Below are 21,411 nucleotides of genomic sequence, written 5' to 3' on the forward strand. Positions count from 1 at the left end.
GGTATCCTGTTTTTATTTATGGTTAAGACAACGTGCCAACTTCAGTAGATTTGGGTTTGCACACCACTTACAAAAAGTTGGAGGGGTTCAGTTTTTGGGTTACATCTTAAGATAAACATAAATGCATTATAATCTTTACGCGTGAATTTAATTTGACCTAAATATTTGAATGCACTTTAATGTTTTAGTACCTTTCACACAACTTGCTTTCAAGATTTAGAGAAGGTCAAATTAAATTCACCTGTAAGGTTTACAGTGCATGTTAGATTCACTGTGAAATTTGACCAAAAGGCCAATATTATGTTAACTTTTCTTTTGATGGCGGTGCGGGCACCCGCAGCGGCTCCTCTTGTATTATGTTGTCTTGAGAGGGAAGACATTTCATCTGTGTTGTGTGGTGCACATACAGCACATTTGACAATAAAGTTGTACTTGACTTGATATCCTTAACTAGTATAATAGTGTTTGTGTTTTTTTTATTGTTTTCGTCTGGGCCCTGAGTAGGTAGAACAAAAAATGGACTTCATTTTTAATTAACGAGGGTAATACCGACAATTACCGACTGTACAGTGCACCCATAGCCGAAATAAATCACAACCAGGGTTCGTCTGGACTTTTTGTCAAGTTATTGGGCGCCATCTAGCGGTGAAAACACGTACATTACATCTTTATATAGCGCGTTCACAACCGCTCAACGTTTAACAGAGCGCTTTACAGAAGAGTTAACATAAAAAAACAAAATAATGTAACACATTACATAAGACACGGACATCTAACACCTCAATGACACCGTTTTATTCGATTTCAACTTATTACAGTACAGCTCTACACGGTGGTACAGTATACAAAAATTGAGGAACATTGTAAGTTTGCATGTTCACGAGAAGTGCGCAAAAACATTTGGAAAAACGCTCTACACCAGCTATCTCAGTAAAAAAAGAAAAAAAACCCCTTCTGCAATAAATAAATATAAATTACATGAGAAGACAAGGTCAGGTAATTCATTAAGGCACATCTCACTTTCAAAAATGCACATGCCAAAAAGCTTATCAAGCAGTTTGAAAAAGAGCCAGCCATTCTCCTTTCAATGAGAACCTTAACAAAATAAAATAACCCTGCCACCATCAAGAGCAGTTCTGATGGTTTAACCCAAAAAAAGGAGGGGGAGGGAGGGGCATAGAGACAGCGTGCCATGGCTATCACAGTGGTGCAACCTGAGCATCATGAACATTAGACATATTTGGGATGATAACAATGAATGGTGATTATGGGCTCTTTATACAATTAAATTTGGTAGAATCAGGACCAAGGTCACGTCACACTGAGAGACGGCGATTGACCCAAAGTCGCACATTCAGAATGTCTGCATAGTTTTTGACAGTTGACATGACAAATCACATGCAGTCACCTATGCACACTATTTCAAATATATTACACTTCCCTGAACTTTAACCAAATAAAAATACATCTGAGCTTTGAATTGAGTTTTAGCATATTCGTCAATAGGAATGGTAAACTGGAACGGCAGAAAAAGCTTAAGTAGTGGTTTCCCATTCTTGTAAAGAATTGTTTGCGTGGAGCATAACTATTTACAAAAAAAAAAAAAAAAAGTAATGTCATTGGTGGCTATACAAACGAAATAAATAAACAATTTATTCGCCTCCAAAAGGTAGAGAAACATATTGCATGCATCTTCTAATCACATCTATTCAGATCAATGTGCTCCAAGTATTGATAAAAACAAAAAGAAATGATGCATGACATGCTTCATCTTCCAAAAACATCACAATTGCTTTGACAAAAATATTAAAATCTAATTTAATTCATTTTGCTCGGAACGTGTCGCTAGCATCCACCCTCGTGTGTACTCTCCAAAAAAGTGAAATAGATAAGGATAAAAGTTTGCAGCATCATGTGCAGGAGTAATTCCAACACAGAGGAGGGAGGGAACTGATATTGGAAATAGCTGGTGTTTTTTTTTTTCAAAATGCATATCATGGAAAAATAGAACAGTCTTGATATGTATGAAAGTGACAAAATATTTACACACCAAACACATGGATAACCAAAAATAATGAGTTTTCGCAGAATTTTTCTCCTCTTCCTATAAATAAAACTAATGCCCATAAGTTCTTTTTTTTGTGTTTTGTATTTTACAAAAAGAAAAGAAACTATACAAACGTTAAAATAATATCCATATGTGGAAAAAAAAATACATCTAACCAACTGATCGAAAGAAGATGGTAAAAGGGAAGTCTGCCACTGGAGACAAATTCCGGGTGAGTTCCTTGGACAACTCTTGCGAGGTTAAACGAGAGCCATCACCAGGTTTCTTTCCTCCGGGAGTTGTGGCGGGAGCGTTTCCGGAAGGAGGGAGGGAACTTGCGTGGACGCCAGAGTCTTCTGCGTTTTGGAATTGCAGCAGGGCTTAAAGACTCGAGGATCGATGATCACCTCACCAAAGCGGCCCTTGTATACGATCCCACAGCAAACTTTTTGCCTGCAGATGATTTTTTTGGGGGGGGGGGGGGGGAAGAAAAAAGAAAAAAAGACATTCAATCAGTTGTTCAAGACTTTATTAACAGGGGAGGCATTTGGAGTGTGGTTGTTTACATAGCTGACTTAAGGAATGAAGCGATACCATTTTCCCCTCCCAGACCGAGTACTTGCCAACAGAGAGTACCGATAATCGATAATGCTGTTGCATCTTAACAGCTTGTCATGACTGACATGTGAACAGCCACCCACGTGTTTTTCTCACTATGTTGTCACAAAAGGTATTTCAGTTTTGTGCTGTACTCAGTCTGAACACAAGGGGGCAGTATACAAGTATGACTACAGATGTCATGTTACCTTTGTGCAACAACAAAAAGTTAAAAAATAAAACTGCCACAGGACAGCTGAAAGGATACTTCATCATACCATTCGTGGTTTATCTCTCTTTACTTTGCTGCCACCCAAGAAGAGTTCACCATTCATTTTTGTGAAATTTGCAGTCAGTGGTGCCAGTATGTAATATTGGAACACACGTTTGTTTTTTAATTCAGAGTACGCGTACCAACACCTTGAAAGGCACCAATACCCACTGGCATTATTTCCAGTGAAGGTCCTATTTAGGGGTGTCCAATTTAATTTTTGCTTTCAAGGCAAAGAAAATTAAAATGATCCAAGAGCCACTTTGACTTCCTTCACCTTTCATTTATGGAACATAAAAACTCAATCCACGAGTGTAGGTAAAGATCAAGGTTATCATGGTCAATGAAAGCTGACAAATCAAGTAAAATCAAAACAAATATTTTTGTGAATGAAATAAAAGTATGAGTGCTTTTAAAAACACAATAACTAACCGAAACTATATTTCAAAGTTATAAAACCACAATTATCTATAATTAGAGCGAAAATGTCCTTTGCTTTCATCTTTACCAGTTCATTGCATGTTCGGGGTTTATTTTAAACATACCGGTATTCATTTTGGTATTTACTGCAATTCCTCACCTTTTCCAGTAGGAGCGGTCCAAGAAAGAGAAAGCAGAAGGTGATGAGCGCCTTTGCTTGGACTCGATGTCCGAGCCGTCGTCGGACAAGTTGCTGTAGCTGGGCGACTGGGCGGGAGACACGCTGGAGGTGGTGCTGTGAGCATCCGAGTCTACTTGCAAAGCAAAAAAAAAAAAAAAATAGAACATTTAGTCAAAAGGAGAGATCGGACACACTGTGCTGGTTAACGCTCAACAGTGGTTATCTCAGCAAGGCCTGAGGATGGTCAAGAAACACTGACCTAGATCTAAACTTGCAATTTTTATTTTTGTTTTGTCAAAACTGTATGATAATGTCATAGCAACAGTCTACTCTTTCCCTTTGGGCAGCATTTCTTTTGGCTTCACGGCATTCAGTATGCGTCGGTCAATTACATTTTTTTTTCCTCCATTCAGTCAGATTTCAGCCTCACGGTGCTTCCATGTTTATCTCATCAGCCCAGAGTCTTCAGATTCAGCATAATGGGCCGTCGTTACTTCGACTATGAGCAACTGGACTGTTTCTTTCCCCGAATTGGCCCTCAATGTCCTCAGCATTTTTCTGTCCTCTGATCAGATCAGGTCAGAGCAAAATTTGTCCCAGCCAACTATGACTAGCAAAACATGTTTGTGGCAATAGTGTGCTGTGTAATAATAAAACATGTCCATTTAACAAATGAAAATGTAGTTTAACTTCAATGTTTGGCTTGGATATTAATAACAAGAATTATTTGCATATTTATATTTACTGATCATTAAATACTGCCATGTCTTTATTTCTCTCTAGCAGAGGATAAAGAAAACGGGCCTCAAAATGACAACAGATTTAAAGTGACAAAAAGGCACGACAGTCCTGGAACCAAACACAGCTGTAATCATGAAAATGTCATCCATTGCAGACACATTTGGACTTTCTCTCACAAGTTTAGCTGAGTAGATAAATGGGACTTACTTTGCCTCTTCAACTTGTGAAGCCTCTTCAACTTGCTTTTCTTCTTGCCATCGCTGTTCTTGATCTTTTTGGGTTTTGTCACTTTGAAGCCCGGTCCAGCTCTGGCATCCACCACCTGCATTAAGACAGCCAAAACAACAAGTCTGATGACTGAACACAAGATTTTAAAAGGTGAAAAGTGGATGTGACAAGAGAATACAATCACCAGAAATGATTCCTGTCGCAGACTTTTTCAAATGTGGGGAATGAAGTCAAAACATCAGAAAAATAAATACATACTCAAAGCATAGACACCTGAAAAATCAACTTGAGCACAGTAACAAATTATCCGTGCTTACTACGTAAAGATGCACATGTGACTTACGTGGTTCCAGTTCTTCTTGGAGCCATTGGGGAGTTTCTTCCACCTCTTCACCAACAGCACGCAGGCATTGCAGATGTCTCCAACACGGTCCTCAGACAGCCTATCAATACAAATTAAAGCAGTGGTTCTTCAACTTTTCACAGCAACCGTTACCATCATGACCAACAATTTGTTTTTGGAAGCACTTGTGGCATATAGTTGTTATTTTATGTTAAATGTTCTGTAAGGGGGCTTTGTTACAGCTGCAGCTGTTGTGAAAGCGCGATATAAATAAAGACGTATTGTATTGAAGTAGCGTTGGCCAGTTTTGCTCATCCGGTCAGTTGACTGTCACCAGGGAAAGTATAGTAGTCACATGACATGCAGTTGGGGGAGGCTTGCTGAAGACATTTACATTTAGCCTTATGTTGTTGTTGTTTTTAATTAACATGAAATGATCTACAGTACAGGGACTAACAATGATTTTGTCCCACTGCGAGCTCACATGGCTGAATCTGGATTGAAGGCACAAACCGGGTGCTGCCGGAAGGCGTGTCCTGCCATTGCAAAGGCAACACATGCCTTTGAAATGGCATATACGGTATATCTTGAAGAGAATTGCAATTGTTGGTTTAACAGATCAAGATACAACAATTAATCAACAATCAATTATCAAATGACTACTAGTCGATTAATCATTTAGAGCCATTGTTTAACTTAACTTTGCAAATCCTCTGAATTTCACCCTCACAACAGTAAATATACAAATATTTTTGTACATCGAATTAAGACATTTAGAAAACAGCAGCCAACATTTTCTGACGGATCTTATGGGCGGGGACTCTGGGGGTGGGGGTGGGGTGTCATAAACAGAATCATAAACAATTTCCTGTATGTTTGAGCATTTTCTGCACTCTCGATTTGATAGAATGTCCCATTCTTGAATTAATGGATCCAAATGTATTTTTAAAATTCAATTTGGTTAACCGAGGAAAAAATAAATCAACAGTTTATTATTTTTCAAAATCATTTGCAGCCCTACTAAAAATATACAATTGTAACGCGCTGAAACATCAGGCACATTTTGAACATAAACAATATTGGACAATAAAAAAATACTTTGATAATAATTCAATTAAAATGTTTTGGGGGGCTGCATTCAATCACAGTTATACCTAAATAAAAGTATACAAATAAATGTATTTTAAAAAAAATAATACAACTAAACGTACAAAAAAGTTAAGTACGACTGTACTTAAGTCGGAAACTCTTTTTCCACACTTTGACAATTACGAGCATGCAAAAACAACACAAGAAAAATAATTCTGCACAAGTGCGACATGTTACCCAAAACAGAGCCGGAACGTGTCTTCATATCGACTGCTGTCTGTGAAACGCGAGCTGGATGACTTGGTTTTGCAGATGCAACAGCCGTCGTTACTCCGGTAGATCTTTGACTTGTGAAAGCCAAACATAGTCTTCCTTTTTTTGCAGCTCGGTGCACGCGTAAAAGAACCTGCACGAGGAACGAACACACACACGCACACATACATACACAAAATGAGAGCTTGTTCTACTAGTTGTGCACCAGGAGCGAACACTCTGGCACTCGCCACCATTGTGCAGGGGGGCGGTCCCCGCTCCGAGCACACATTAAAAGATGAAGGTATCGTTTTTAACATGCGTGAGACTTGGGAGATATTTAGACAGCACAAGGGAAATGCTTGGACTGGACTGGGTCACTTTTTTATTGCACAAATCGAAGCGGTCTAAAGGCGATTTAAATGAAGCTCAACTATGGCTTCACAGAAAACCAAACATGACTTTAAAACCCAAATTGCAACGCGACGCCCACCACCAACTGACAACGACGTCGCTTTTGCAGACAGTCGTGAACACGCAACATACTTTAGTGTAAAAAGTGCACATGTGATTATAAAAGTCGAATAGGTGTCATGCGACGACGCAGTGCAAAGACAGCAGCTCGCGTCTATCGGAGAAACAAAAAGCTACCCGGGACGGTTTGTTGAAACATCAAACACTTGGTTACAACATGAACAACTTTATTTCGCTTGGAGTTCTCCACTCGAGTCGGTTGTGTTGATCAAAAGGCGAAACGTCGCGTGAGAATCGGTGTCCCCTTTAAATTCAAACTTTTGCCCGTTCGAGCGCCAAATATGCCTCATTGTTGTTAGCCGTTAGCATGCTGGCTAGCGCGCTCCCCGCACCACGCCATGCTGCCATTCACTTCCATTGTCGGCGGCTCTTTGTGCAGCCCACTCGACACTATAGACAACTACATAGTGAACATCGAATAACGTTGCTAGTTCATTTCACTCTAAATACATTAGCTCCATTAAACGACCGTCACTACGACCTCAAGGAAATAAAGAGAGACTTACCGAAGGAAAACTTTGAATCTTCGTCGTTTTCTTGTCACGCACTGCGCATGCTCCTTACTACGACTGCATACAGCTGGATATTAAAATATGATTAGCATAAAAAGCCCGAATGAAGCGCGCGAGTGCACGATGACCAAATAAGGCGTGCAGGCGTTGGGTTTGAACAGCGCTCGACCAATTGGAGACACGCACAGAAGAGCGGAATGCTGGGATGTGTGGTGAACACCTCGGCCGGAGCGTTGTTGGTTGCTCATTTGAAACTACAGTTCCAACAAGCCACCTGGTGTACGACTTTAAAGATAAACAGACATTTGACATGGCGCGAAGAAGTTTGTTTACATGTTCTCGCTAGAAAAGAGCTCAAGTAGACCATCGTTAAAAGAAAAGCACTAATCAAAAATAATATACGTAATATACATACACACATACATATACATACATACACACACATATATACAGTATATATATATATAAATATATATATATAAATATATATATATATATATATACATACACATTATATATATGTATATACACACACATTTATACATACACTATACTGTATATTATAAATAAATAAAATAGTAATCTTTAGTCATTCCATGTAAATATCTAGTGCAAAAATAGTTTGTACTATTATTATCTTTGTAAAATAAGCCATGCATCATTTCAGACATGGTCAACCTATACTAAGAAACCGCATGTGAGCCAGAATTTCTGAATCATTAGCTTAAAGGCATAAATTCCTACGTTATCTTTGAATGCCTCGATTCAATTTATGCAAATTACAACCTGGATAACTGAGGATCTACACAGACAAGGAAAAAAAACCCTCAACAAAAACTTGATGTTGATGTTTAGTTAAAAATGACTTGGGCAATTGTTCTATTAGGCTGAATGGATTATGTTCAGAGGCCGATATGCATGAAAAACGATCACGTTTTGCATCATAATTGGATAAATCAACATTTGCAAATTTCACCAAACTAACATTACAGATGCTTTTATTCTTGATATATTTTTACACTGTACATGGTCTGTCACTTAGTAAACACTACATTACACAGCTATATCATAAATGTACAACTGTTTCTTTTTGGAAAACAAAAATATATATCTTGCAAGACACTCATGTATGAGTCATATAGAGAAGAGTTCATTCCAGTCACTGTTGGCACAAAAAAGGAGACCTTCAATTATCAAATCTCTTTACTCTATACATACAAGTTCATGAAAGATGACCCGGTGTGACCTCAGGCGGCCCTGACATAGGCTTTGTGAGGGGGGGGGGGGGGCACATTTTCTGCTGTGGAAATTGCATAGCAAGAAACCATGACAATAAAATCAGGTGGTGGGCAATAGAAGCATTTTTGCTCCCATTAGGGATGACTGCAAAGGAGTAGCAGGGGATCAAGGATATTTTCCTCCAAGATGCTGACATGGGCAGGAAAGCGTTGAAGAGGAGTCGGATGGAGCCATTTACATAAAGGCTGCCATTGTGCAGAAAGGTGGAACCCTTGGGAGCACTTGTATCTTCCATCCGTTATAGAGTCTCTATTTCATGCAAGGAGAATCCATTTTTGCACTGAGGGTACAAAGGTATTTCACATAAAAAGGTCTGCATACATTTCCCAAGAAAAGGCTGCAATGGAAGCGGCCCTCGGCTTCTTTTGTAGGTGCCTCAGTTCAACTCTCCCATTTCTGTCACATCCATACTTATCAAACACACCTCTATATTTGCTTTCTGCTCTGCGTTATGACATTAGAAGACTGGACAACAGAGCAAGCAACTTGACTGATTTTACAAAATACTGTTTTTCTCTGATAAAATATATTAAGAGTTTTGACCCCAAACTCCCTTTAAATACAGCTATGGCTGTATTTAAAGGGAGTCAGCAGTTCATTCCAACAATGAAAATCTTAAGCGTTTGATAAAAGGTAGCACAAGAAGGTCATTGACAATAATATGGGAAAACATGGTTCATAAAAGAAAGCATGTTTGAAACATGACCACATTATTGGGGATAAAAAAAAACAATAGATTTCAAAAGGCTCATTGCACTTCAATACAATATATGGCAAATGTAACAGTGTCTTTCACATAAGCCAAAGTATGTCATCTGTTTCGAGTCTGTTCCTGCATATAAAAGGTTCACTGAATTGGTGCAACCAGCAGGATGCTGGTTTGGTTTAAATCCCGACACCTTTAATGAGCGATGCCTCCAGGGTGATGTTGAACTCCTGCAGAGTCTGAAGAACTCGAATCAGAGCGTTCACCAGCGAGCGGTCCTTGATCAGCGCGGCGTCTTCGTACATTTGCGCCGTGATTGGACAGTCTGCGAGAAGGGCGATCCAGTGGTGTAGCAAATGGTCCCTGAGGGGAAACAAAACAAAGAGCAGACTCAATGCAAATGCACACCGATATCATTTAAGTATAGTGTAAACAATGAATGCATTAACTATTGTTTTATGACTCGCTCGTGACACACTCTTGATGTTGGCCATCAAATTGGTGACAAGATTGATCTTGAGCTCTTTTCTTAGTTTGCAAGTTGAAAGACAATGCTGCTCATAATGTCTAACTAATATTTGTACAGGTTGTTAAAGGGCAAAGTGAGCGTTTAACGTCATCTTCCCCAAGATAACATTCATTTGTTTCCTGCCTACCTTGCACCCAGACAAATGAGCATCTGGAACTTTCCGTCCTTGCCAATGTTTCTTGACGTGTTGTTGATGGCGCGCATGAAGCGGCAGAAGTGGCGCACTCGGCTTTGCCAATTCTCATCCGGATTCACCTCCCGTTGCTCAGCGCTTTCAAAGTACGCTTGTGCTTTTTCTGTTTCATTGACAATATTGAAAATAATAGATGAAATGCAGAATAGAGCTAATATGTTATTTCAAGGAGATAGTGTTTCTTACCCAAGAAGTCCCAGATGAAGACATTTTTAAAGAGTCGAGGTGATTTAAAACCATGCTGGAAAACCTGCTCCAGAGCCCAGACAAGACCAAACTCCCCACAGAGGAGAAGTGTCAAACTGCCTCTCTGTAAATAGCAGGAACACAAGACATGATTTCAATTTCCCTCTGAGTCATGCCTACAAATTCTCTTCCATTTTGTATCCTGTTAGGTCATCTCATCGTTTTATTGACTACATCATTCATGGGTCTATGGGCTAAGAAACGTTAAGAAGATGTGACTATACACTTATTTGCTTTTGTGAAGTATTAAAGACTTTTTTGTCCTGTCGGGGGTCAGCGTGAGCGCAGACTTTGATGTGAACAGTAGGTGCTGGTGGCATGCCCTACCATTACAATCAATGACAGCGTCATATATTTGCCTGTTTTCTTGTCACAGTAAATTAACAATTGAACATGACTTTGAGGTGGTGTTGTGGTAATGTGAGTATGTAATGGTATATAAGACCAATATAACCTATAAAACCAACTGTGAACGATGCAATCGCCTGAAAAGTAGTGATTTTGGAGATGCAAGCATTCTGCCCGATAGCAACAATATGAAATTACACCAAAATCCCCAACCTCCTTTCATTTCAGTGCAATTGAAATGATCTGCTTTGGTGTTGAATACCACAGACTCCAAAACATGAAGACGACTAGCCATCATTCTAGGTCAGACAATCCGTATGAGAATTAAAACAGCTGTATCATTTAAACTTTAATATGTTTTTAACAGTCCAAAAGAGACCACGTGGCAGCTCGGGGATCGCCAGAGGAGGGATGAATAATAGAAGGACATGATGGTGGCTTGTCTAGACTATCGTCTCCCACCTCCTTTTCCGGTTTGTGGAAGTGCTTCACAATGCCGTTGATGGCTTCTCCCACTCCCTCCTGGATTTGACCTGTGTTTAACTCTGCCAAAAGAGAAAGAAGACAGGGCTGATGAGTAAAATAACATGGAGGGAAAAATGTTTTTTCTTATCAGACCGCTGAAATGTAACAGTTCTATTTCATCCCTACTGACTGCCAGAGGCGGTGCTGAAAGCACTGGATGTTCGCTTTGCGCATGCGCAGTTTGAGTATGCATATGAAAAAATGTCACCTTCGACCTCTGGATGACCTTGAGAAAGGTCGGGGGTCGGCAACACGCGGCTCCAGAGCCGTATGCGGCTCTTTAGCGACATCTAGTGGCTGGAGCTTTATAAAAAAATGTTTGAAAGTGGAAAAAGATTTTGATAGTAGGCTAATATAGCTCAAATAGATATAGATACATGTTGCAGCTCCGAAAAAGGAGAGCTGTGGTCTTGTTTTTAAAACGTACACTTTATTTATGCTTTTAACAGTCTCGACAAACACTGACACGTCTGCGTCCGACTCTGTGCCTTCTCTCTTCTCGTTCACTCGAGAGGCGTTCAAAGACAGCCTCAGAAAAACGGAAATTAATGATCACTTCACTGACACTAAGAAAAGCGAAAATAATACACCAAAAAAAAAATCAGGCGAGGCAATTACAAAATAAATTCTATGGGGGCACACAACAAATAAACAATTCTGAGACAGTCCAGTCTCCAACAAACATACAGCATGAGTTTCCTTCATTGTAAGTTTTATAGAAGACTTTTATTTTTTTGCGGCTGCGGACATATTTGTTTTTTGTCCTATATGGCTCTTTCAATATTTTGGGTTGCCGACCCCTGGGATAGGTAGAGGGTTCTGGTGTCACCAGAAGTTAGTTTCCGACAGAATCTTCCAGTGAACATGAAGATTCCGAGTCACAGAACCCTCTGGTGGTCATTTGGAACTTTGATTTGATCTGCCTTTTTGCCCAGATTATATGACATAATATGTTATGATTTCAAAAACAGAGATAAGTGGTGACAGCGACGTTGCATCAGTCAAGTGTTTTCACAGTGCCCTCAGTTTCATGAGGCAATATGTCACGACATATCGAGCCATTTATCCTCTAATATGTAGCCGCTGACAACTTCGCTGAGGGCGGCCATCTTCAAAATCGTGTGAGCAACGAAAGTGTTTTGATTTCCCACTGCTAAAATGATGGGCACACGGTGAGCTTTGTACCTCGTGAGGGGAAAAATATCAAACCTGTTAGAGATTTGCCTTAAGGCCCCGTGAGACAGACAAAGCCCCAAAAACTCACACGTTCTTGTCAGATTATCTAAGTATGTGAAAAAAGAAAATGGACGACATGACTGAAGTTTGGCAAAGTTGTGTGGAGCGGTTTCTTACTTGGCTTGCTATTTGGTGAGATTGTCACAAATCTCCTCATCATCCCCGGCGACTGCTGCATTGGCGGCGTACGACACATCCTTTCGTCGTTCTCCGTGATGGGCGTCATCAGCTCCCCGACGAGGATCCTCTCCAGGCTGCCGTCATCCACGCCTTTGCCCAGCCACCGGCCGCACGGAAACCTGCCCGGCAAACAAGCTTGTTTGTCTTGTGCTCTTGGTGAAAGCAATGTTGAGGTGAATTTTCTTTGAAAAGCTGCACTTACTTGTATGTGTGTCCTGTGATCTCATTACGGACCATAACGCATTCCACCAACCACTTGGCGTAGAGACCCGTGTTATCATGACCCATCTGCACTGTGGTCAACTTACCCAGGTTCTGGCACTGGAAGGGAAGGGACATGTTCTCTTTAAACTTTGGGTCAACACATGAGGTGAACGGAATAGTTAATAGTAAAAATTGGAGTACAGTTATTTTCGAATAATATGACTCGAGTAAAAGTAAAGGTTATCCCTCCAAATAATTACTAGGAGAATTTAATCGGGGAAAACCGAACTTCTGAGTAAATAACGAGTAACTTCTGATTGTTTTTTTTTTAAATTTAGAGCATGAACATCAACAGACAAAATATAAAATAGCAATGTAGTATTCAAATATCACCCAATTAAAACCAAGTTAAATTAAATCTGGATAAAATCATAAAAGGAAGGCAAACTGCAATGACAGCAATTGAGGCAGAAGTCTCTCAAATAACCAAAACAAATTGATCGCGCAAGAAATCAAGCAATAATAAATAGATACAAATAAAGTAGCAAGCTCAGTGTCATGGACTCTAAAGGGGTGTTCACACGGCAAGATCTGGTCCGGTGCTACGCCGGGGCTGCCCCAGTAGAGCGTTCACACGTGCAAATTAGCTCCGGCGTAGCCCCGGAAAACAGCTTACACCGGACCAAATTTGATCCACCTCAGGGAGGTGGTTTAAAAATTTGCTCCAGAGCAAATGCTCGTTAGCGAAGCAGCACCGGTGTAAATTTGCACGTGTGAATGCAACTGGGTTAAATTTGCTCCAGAGCAAATGCTTGTGAAGAGTTTACGTACGGCGAGAATGCGTTGCTTTCGTGCTCTGTCGGACTTCCGCCATGTGTTTGTTTAATAACGACACAAGACTTGGCTGGTAACATCTTTCCTTTTGTAGAAGACTGGACTGTCTCGGAGTTGTTTGTGTAATTTGTTCATTTGTTGTGTGTTCACAACCCCCCGCTCCCCATATAATTTATTTTGTGATTTCCTCTCTTGATTTTCTGTTTGGCGCATTACGTGTTTGCTTTTCTGAGTGTCATTGAAGTCATCGTTGATTTACGTTTTCGGGGGCGGTCACTCTCGAGCAGAAGGCACGGAGACCGAGAAGGAGAAGGACGTTCCTGTCCAGTAGTCGCTTGAATTGTGTATACGTTTTAAAAAGAACCAACACGACAGCTCATTTGTTTTCTGTCGTTTTGCCCCGCTGCAGAAACTGCCGTGTGAACGCAAGTGGGGCTGCACCGACGCTGTGCCGGTGCAGACACGCTCAGCGGCTTTGTACGTGTGAACGCTCCACACAATTTGCTGCGGTGCAAAATATATCGCAACAAAATACATCGGTGCAGCGCCGGACCAAATGTGTGCCGTGTGAACACCCCTTAAGTGTTGTTTCTTCCTACTAATGCTCCAGTAAAAGTCCAACAAGTACAGTTCATCCATAAAGGTGCTTCAGTAGATATAATGGAGTAAATGTCGCGTGTTATGGTGTGCTCCTGTGTTTGATTTTAACCTACATCTAAAAGACATCGAATGGATGATCTAAAAATTCAAGTGCTGCAAATTTATTTTCAAGAATTTGTGTCAGAACATAAAACTCAAGAAACGAGACAAACCTCAAATGTGATCTCCTGAGTGTTCCTGGGGACCTGCAGGATGCCCGTCTCGGCCAGTTCACCTGACACGCACACCCAAGGATTGGCTGTAAACATTGAGCCACCCAGCTTCTTACTGGGAACCACCACCACGTGATAAGGGATCACTGAAAGGCAAATGAGACAAATGTCAATAATTTCAAGTTGAATCAACACCAAACCTAAGAGTTTATTAGGTCAACTCACTGATGGTGGTGAAGACATTGGTGAAACAGAAGTAGTCCACTGCGTTGAATGACAGCAGATGGTAGAGAAACTGCTCTTTCTCATCATCGCAGCGCAGGAAAGCATATCGCTTGTATAGTTTTCTAAAATGAAGGTGGATTGACAAAACAAAATTATTTTGAGCAAGCCAGGCTTCCAGCGAGGTATGTACCCAATATCATCAAGGCGGTGAAATAGTTATGCTACATTTCCAGGAAGTTTACAGCTAATTTTCATTGGAAGTGAAAAATTCTGTAAAATATGCAAAATTGGAACATTTCCATTGGAATTGAATTGATGTGCTGCCGACTCACCGGAATAAAGACTTTCTTTACATGAAACGCGTCTGTGGTACAAAAAAAAAAGTTCTCTCCACCTTCCTTGAGCGGCGAAAGTTCAGACAAACTTGAATGGACCAAGTGATGGCTCATGACTCAAAACACTCAAAAGGTTGGGGCCCCTCTAAATAAGGATTATTTTCCTTTAGTACCTTTAAAAGCTAGTTATCAAGTTTTAGTCAGGATTACGATAAAATAGATTTTAAGTTTCCTATCAAGAGCCAAACTTGAATTTTGTCAATTACTAGATTATTCCTGCTAATTCCCATGGAAAAGTTTCAACTTTCAAAATTCACTGAATATTGCAACCTCTAATATGACTTATGTACTCTAGATGACTTACCAAAGTTAGAGCAAATTGGCTTTAAAAAAACAAACAAACAAACAAACCTCTGTTGTTAGATGGAAAGCACAACTGTGACATGAGGTCATAAAGGCAGACAAAGCCACCTGACCTAGTTCACTTCACTCCCCACCATATCTATTATGAAGTGACGTGGATGTGCATTATTTATGCAACGGCAGACTACAGTGTGATGTTTTGCAGTTTCAGAGAGGCAATTTATTATATATGAGTGGATCACATTCTCCCACAAACATCAAGTAAGTTGAGTTATTCTACGATTTTTCAGTGGCAGAGAAAGAAAAATATTTTGGTTGCATTGGACAGAGGACCCAGAGTGATCTTGTTCAGCTCACTTGGTAAGCTCGAGATCAGACAGCAGCTGCTTCAGGTGTCTGGAGAGCAATTTCTTCTCCATGGAGAGGCGAACCCAAGCTCTGGCCTTTCCCACATCTGTCTTGATCTCACTTATGTTTTGAATGTGTCTAGGGGGGGGAGAAACAGCTCATGTCAGAAAGGTCTTGTACATAAAGAGAAAGACAAATATTAATCTCATATCTAATATCACAATTGAATTATTACAGTGAACCCAGGCGTATTTATGATTCGGCATTTGCTAATGTACTGATTTTATTTTGTGAAGCTATCGTCTGTTATTCACTCTTATGCTCAGTCCAAAGCAGGAACTATGTTGAAATGAATTGGGGGAGCTTCATTATTAAAAAAGGTGTGCTTTGCTACAATCTTGAAGCAACTCACACCAAGAAAATACGTTGGTGTGAGTTGAGGAGTTTAATTTAGATGTTGGTGCTACTGAGCTTTGTTGAAATGAATTAGGAAGCTCCACTTACATAAAAGTAGTGTTTATGATGCCTTCATGTGGAAACATGTGAGTTGAAGAGTTTTATTTAGACAAAAGAACTGCAGTTCTTTGCCGTCATTTTGTGGCACCTCGGGCAATTGCAAACCTTTGCCACTACATGTCGGTGCCAACAAAATATGTTGAAGTTAATTTGGTAGCTTCATTTGGACAAATGTTTTACTTTGTTTTGTGGCCAAGGAACTATGTTGAAATGAGTTGAGTAGTTCCATTCAGATATAAGTAGCGCTTTGCTGCCATTTTTTGACATTTACAGGCAATTATAAAACTGTTTTGTGGGAGCATCAATTACTTGCTGATTTGTACTATCCGTGGCATGGCTGAGTTCCTAACCCCTGCTAATGGCATGGCAAGACCGCTCCACAAATAGGTTGGGTGATTCATTGAAGACTCAGATGTGGCACATTCACTATATTTACATTATTGTGGACCTAACGAGATATGTATTGGATGAGGATTTTGGTTTTCATTAAATTCCTTTAAAGCCATTCAAGTCCATGGTTTGACAAAAACAAATTCCTCTGTCATGGGGCTGAACCAGTCCACATTCGTATGTGTCATTGCTGCAAGCCACGATCATGACTTCGATGTCCAGACACATTCCCTTCCACTCCACCTGTGCCAGAAGCTTGTCTACTCTCTTCTGCCTTCTACAGCTCCCACACCCTCCCATGTCTCAATCCTTTACATCCAATGAGTAACCCATTTTCTCTGCACAGCATCTCCATGGCAACAGAGGTAACATTGATAATGATGGCCAAATATAACAGTGACCCATTGCCAAGTTATGAGAGTCTAGCAATCTTCTGAACATAAATATCGACTCCATGTTATGACAAAGAAATGAATGCTGAAATTAAGTTAAGGGACGTGTGCCGATTGTTTTTGTATTGTGTGTCAAAGTAACGGTACGTAACAGTCTTTGGGTCAACATTGAGTTGGGTGGAGGGGGAGCGTCTTACCGGGAGCACAGTGCTGCGTATGTACGTGTGTGTGTGTGACCTGATATAACCCAGAGGGCGTGTGTGTGTGTGTGGTAATTAGGCTGGAAGTAATATACTGATACACGCACTTCTTCATGCAACACAAATGCAGACGCCTCATGCTGACAATTCTGCAGCCATAGTATGAGTATCAGCACACTCGCACACACATTCACACAAGCACGTACAGATATAACAAACAGTTGACTGATCTGTTACGTTGAACTTTACAGTGGCAAATTTAATGATGACTTAATATATGGACATTATTTGTGACTTGAGACACTTACTAACAACATTGAAATTAATTGAAATGCTATTAAGATGTCTCATCCAACCCACTGTCCACCACCCAAAAACAATACTATTTATTGATTTTGTTGTGGCTATTTAATAAAAGGCAAATACAACTATTACATAAAAACATGAACGTAAAAAAAAAAAAGACTGTTTTACGAAGTGTAATTACTATACGTTGGACAAGCTGAAATTAACAACAACAACAACAGCTGTAGTCCTGTTTGAGTGCCTTTAAGGGGCATGGTTTAGTGAGTGATGTCAGGAATTTGGCTGCATCAAGGTTCTTCTGTGTTATGTATTTAACTTGAGACTTCACAGACATCGAGACAGTATCAGTTTCCTTACACTTGGATCCAAAAATGAGCCTTATTGTTCTTTTCTCCTCACCTCATGTCCTGGATCAGGGACACTTTAAGTGGGGGCATGGCAGATCCACCACCATCCGATTTCCGTCTTTCAGTGTCGTGAATAAAACCTGGGGCATAAATGTTCTCCAGGTTATGCTTTCAGTCGTATTACTTTTTATGCCAAGTCAGTGTCTGAATTTGTTTTTCTACCTGGAGGTCCCAAACCAGCTGGGGTTGCACTTTTCTTTTCTTTGCTTTCCTGGTAATGTAGCAGGTGGGACCATAGTGCAGATTTACCCTGAAAACAGAAAACGGGTGTGGGAGGTGGGAGCATAATATTCAGGGTTAAACACCTGCAAGGGCCGAATAGTGCTGAATAGCCCGGTGAAAACTACTGTGTTGTTTTCCTTACCTGTTTAACTTGCAGCCCGTGGCTCCAGATCCTCTCCAACAAGTCACAGAGACTGGCAATCAGTGTGTTCTCTTCCACACCAGTGATGCTGACTTCTACATGACCCAACTCCACTGCCTCTCGACCCATCTTCTCAACAAGCATACGTTTGGTCTGGAGGGTGAAGGCAATGCTTAAGACCAATTATTTATTGGGGTACTTTATTTGAGAATTTGTTTTCTGACAACTTTTTACTTTTACTCCCTACATTTGAAAATAGTTATCTGTACTTCTAATGACGCACAGAGAAGTACTTTTGCCACCCCCAGATCAAATGGCAATCGGATGAAAACAAAACACCAAAGAGTGACACGTACAAACCTTGATCCGGCATTCTTTTAGTAACCCCTCGACAAACTTCCAGTTGGTCTGAGCAATGACAGAAGGTGACAGGTTGGACAGTTTGGGCTGTCTGATGGTCGTGCCCAAGTTCCTTGCTTCTTGGATATATTTCTATTGAAAAACATATTTGTTTCAACCGCTACAAATCCAACTGTGCCAGAGTAACCCTAGACTTACAAGATCTGTCATTACACACACAAAAAACCTGTCATCACACCTTTAAACATTAACAAATAAATAGGAGCTAACACTCTTGAGCCAAACAATGCCTCACTTTAGAAAAAAAGAAGAAAAATAGCATTCTATAGTATTGTGCTTTAAAAACAAAACAGGAAACAATATAATGAAATAGAATGTGTACATCATGATTTCATGCATTCAACGTGCGACTTCTGGTGAGTGTGTGCGCGCCTTGGTTTAAGTGGGAGGTGGTTATTTTACCTGCATAATATAAATTCAAAGATACTCACAATTGCTCCATAAGCTACAGTAATATTGGCTTTTTTTATAGAAAATTTGGATGTAAAAATATATGACTGTGAGTATAGCTTCATGCTAGTTTTGTTATCCCGTCTATGGCATGTTGCGGAAGCATTAAGCAAGCAGATTTCTGCCAGACAAGGCTATGCACTATTTGGTTAGATAAACACTGAATTTTCTTTGTTCAGTTTTCCAATAAATTTTAACTTGGAATGAAAAAAAGTTCAAATAATGTCTGCCTGTTACACACTGTTAACTGATAAATGATATTTATTTTATAAAGTGGAAATACCAGATCTACAGCCACAAGACATTTATCTAGTGGGACACATATTTATTGTTGAATTAATTCCTCTCAAATAGCGTTATTTAAAACTGGTCGTTATTATCCATCACTAGTGCCGATTCATGGGGTGTTGGGGGAAAAAAAATCTGTATTCTTAATCAATTTGCTTTTCCTCAACTGATGTACAGATTTTTATTGCAATTAATTTGGCCCGTATATAACAGAGAATCTCAGGCAAAGCTGGTCTGATAGTGGAGGAAATGGGAAAAGGGGAAAAATCATAAGCGCGGCTCATGTGATCTGAGCATGATGACCTGACCAAAGGCCAGCAACATACCACATCCACAGTCACCAACTTTAAACAGGGCTTGAAGGACTGCAAGTGCCAGTAGTAGTCAAGAAAGAGCAGGAGCTGCAGCTCCGGAAACAAACACTCTGCATGCTGAGAGTGTGCAAGCATGTGCGCAAACAGAGAGAAAGAGACACAGCGACCAAAGAAATGATGAAACGACAGAACAAAAATATGAAGGCAAAGTATTAAAAAAAAAAAAATTAAAAAAAGAATCAGAAAGGATCATGCAGAGAGAACACAACAACGCTCAGGTCGCCTGTGAAAAGTGGAACGCTAACCTCTCTCTGGTCATTATCTAAATAAAGGTGCTCTGCGTGCTGCTTCTGGCGGTCCCGCCTCCTCCATTGGGCAGGGGCGCTCCTCTTGGCCCATCTGGAACATAACGCTCGGAATAAATGACAAAAGCTGGAAGGAGGGAAGCATCGGTTGAACATTCGGGTGGTGCAAAGTAGTCACTTGTTGCTAGTGGGCCCAGAGGAGAGCACATCGGACTGCAGTCGTGGGAAGAAGCCTTGCTCATAACGTCCTTGGCCAATCTTCATGTCCAGAAGGTGGGGATGTAGGGCTGTGTGGTCGATCTTCATCACTCTCATCTCAATGGCCTTCTCTGTGAGTAAAAACAAAAACGAAATAAAATGCCGTTATATGCGGTTGAATATATCTTTACATTAAATCAAACTCAAAGATTACAATTTGGAATATGTTTCAAATTCCCCAGCTCAACTTCTCGTGACAATTTTCCAGGCCTCCTAATACTTACCCGCCTCTTCAATGTTTGTACACTTCTGGTACATGGAGGTGCGCAGGGTGGGCGTGCGGACGTTCAGCATGCGGACCTTATCGACCCGGGTGTCAAACACCCTCAGCGTGTGCTCCTTGTCCTCATCGTCATGGCAGAGGATCTTGCTGTCGATGAAGGAGGCAAACATCTGTGTCTCCAGGAAACGGGACAGAAAAGGTAGGTAGGGCTCGGGCTGGTCAGACAGGAAGGAGGCCTACACACAAACACAAATGTATAAAAATATTAAAGGCAATTTAGAATGAAATGGTAAACCCTTGTTTAGTGCAGTGGAATATTTGAGGTGATTACATTCAGGCCTTTGGGAAGTCGGTAATTCACATACACAATATGATCACTTCAACGTTGACCATATATAGCAAGGGAATGACTGATGAACCGTGCTCAAGCAGGAGTTCACTGTCCAAGTATTCTTTGAAAAATCTGCAGCATCTCACCTTGTCAAAGTTCTGCATCTGGTCTCGATTGGTGAACCAGGACTCCCTGTCTTGGCTCGGCTGGATCACAAACACCTCGTAGTCAGCAAACATCTGGGTGAAGCGGTTGGCGAAGACCTCACGCACGTGGATGTTGAGCTGGTGCATCTTCAGCTCCTCATCATCACAATGAAATCGCGGGTCCTTATTGCCGCTGGCATCCTCTCGAACCTCAAGCTGATGTGCACACGTGCATGCGTGAAAAGCAAATCAACTCCAGCACTGAAATAGTCACTCAATAACTAAAAAATGTAACAGTAGCAGAGCATACATCAGTGCTTTGGTGCCTCAACTGAAAGTCAGCATTGAGTGATTCAGACAAAGCTGTCAAGTCATCTTTTAATTTGCAAATGATCCTTCCACTTATCTTGATATACAGGTAATTGTTTTTAAGATTAAATGCAACATATCTATGAGACGAACACAAGAGACGATTAAAATGGATAAAGATACAGGCATAAGCA

At 40.5% G+C, this 21,411-nt stretch overlaps 2 protein-coding genes across 5 annotated transcripts in view; both read right to left on the reverse strand.

Annotated features, from left to right (window-relative positions):
• Positions 1-773: 773 nt before the first annotated feature.
• sinhcafl (SIN3-HDAC complex associated factor, like) lies at positions 774-7,349 on the reverse strand. Of its 2 annotated transcripts, none has more exons than XM_086108163.1 (6): positions 7,210-7,349; positions 6,155-6,323; positions 4,829-4,928; positions 4,465-4,579; positions 3,496-3,646; positions 774-2,500 (listed from the first exon to the last, which is right to left on the reverse strand). In XM_086108163.1, exons 2-6 carry the CDS (start codon positions 6,280-6,282, stop codon positions 2,308-2,310), a joined length of 687 nt encoding a protein of 228 aa, XP_085964289.1. In that variant the 5' UTR covers positions 6,283-6,323; positions 7,210-7,349; the 3' UTR covers positions 774-2,307. The 2 variants fall into 2 exon arrangements, with proteins under 2 accessions (XP_085964289.1, XP_085964288.1); XM_086108162.1 differs by having other exon boundaries at positions 3,496-3,649.
• An 847-nt stretch (positions 7,350-8,196) lies between these two features.
• The window catches only part of dennd5a (DENN/MADD domain containing 5A), a 35,821-nt gene continuing 22,606 nt past the window's right edge, over positions 8,197-21,411 (reverse strand). For 2 of the 3 annotated variants that reach the window (XM_086106873.1, XM_086106872.1), the window contains 18 exons: positions 20,909-21,124; positions 20,433-20,667; positions 20,129-20,279; positions 19,951-20,044; positions 19,658-19,762; positions 18,534-18,665; positions 18,174-18,326; positions 17,972-18,059; positions 17,802-17,889; positions 15,608-15,736; positions 14,553-14,674; positions 14,328-14,473; positions 12,680-12,798; positions 12,415-12,596; positions 10,999-11,081; positions 10,129-10,252; positions 9,877-10,045; positions 8,197-9,583 (listed from right to left, as the gene is read on the reverse strand). In XM_086106873.1, coding sequence (XP_085962999.1) covers positions 9,400-9,583; positions 9,877-10,045; positions 10,129-10,252; positions 10,999-11,081; positions 12,415-12,596; positions 12,680-12,798; positions 14,328-14,473; positions 14,553-14,674; positions 15,608-15,736; positions 17,802-17,889; positions 17,972-18,059; positions 18,174-18,326; positions 18,534-18,665; positions 19,658-19,762; positions 19,951-20,044; positions 20,129-20,279; positions 20,433-20,667; positions 20,909-21,124 — 2,520 coding nt within the window. In that variant the 3' untranslated portion in view covers positions 8,197-9,399. The remainder of the gene's footprint in view (positions 9,584-9,876; positions 10,046-10,128; positions 10,253-10,998; positions 11,082-12,414; positions 12,597-12,679; positions 12,799-14,327; positions 14,474-14,552; positions 14,675-15,607; positions 15,737-17,801; positions 17,890-17,971; positions 18,060-18,173; positions 18,327-18,533; positions 18,666-19,657; positions 19,763-19,950; positions 20,045-20,128; positions 20,280-20,432; positions 20,668-20,908; positions 21,125-21,411) is intronic. The other variant, XM_086106874.1, reaches the window with a different exon arrangement.

This window comes from Hippocampus guttulatus, chromosome 3, assembly GCF_054856545.1.
Source record: "Hippocampus guttulatus isolate MCC_2025c chromosome 3, RoL_Hgut_1.0, whole genome shotgun sequence".
NCBI lineage: Eukaryota > Metazoa > Chordata > Actinopteri > Syngnathiformes > Syngnathidae > Hippocampus > Hippocampus guttulatus.

Excerpts from the sequence above, each read along its gene's own strand:
- sinhcafl (XM_086108162.1), bottom strand. The coding sequence starts at position 6,282 with ATGTTTGGCTTTCACAAGTCAAAGATCTACCGGAGTAACGACGGCTGT. Across the intron at positions 3,650-4,464 it reads TCACAAGTTGAAGAGGCAAA|TAGACTCGGATGCTCACAGC; the intron begins GTAAGTCCCATT and ends TTGCTTTGCAAG. Across the intron at positions 2,501-3,495 it reads GACCGCTCCTACTGGAAAAG|GCAAAAAGTTTGCTGTGGGA; the intron begins GTGAGGAATTGC and ends AATCATCTGCAG.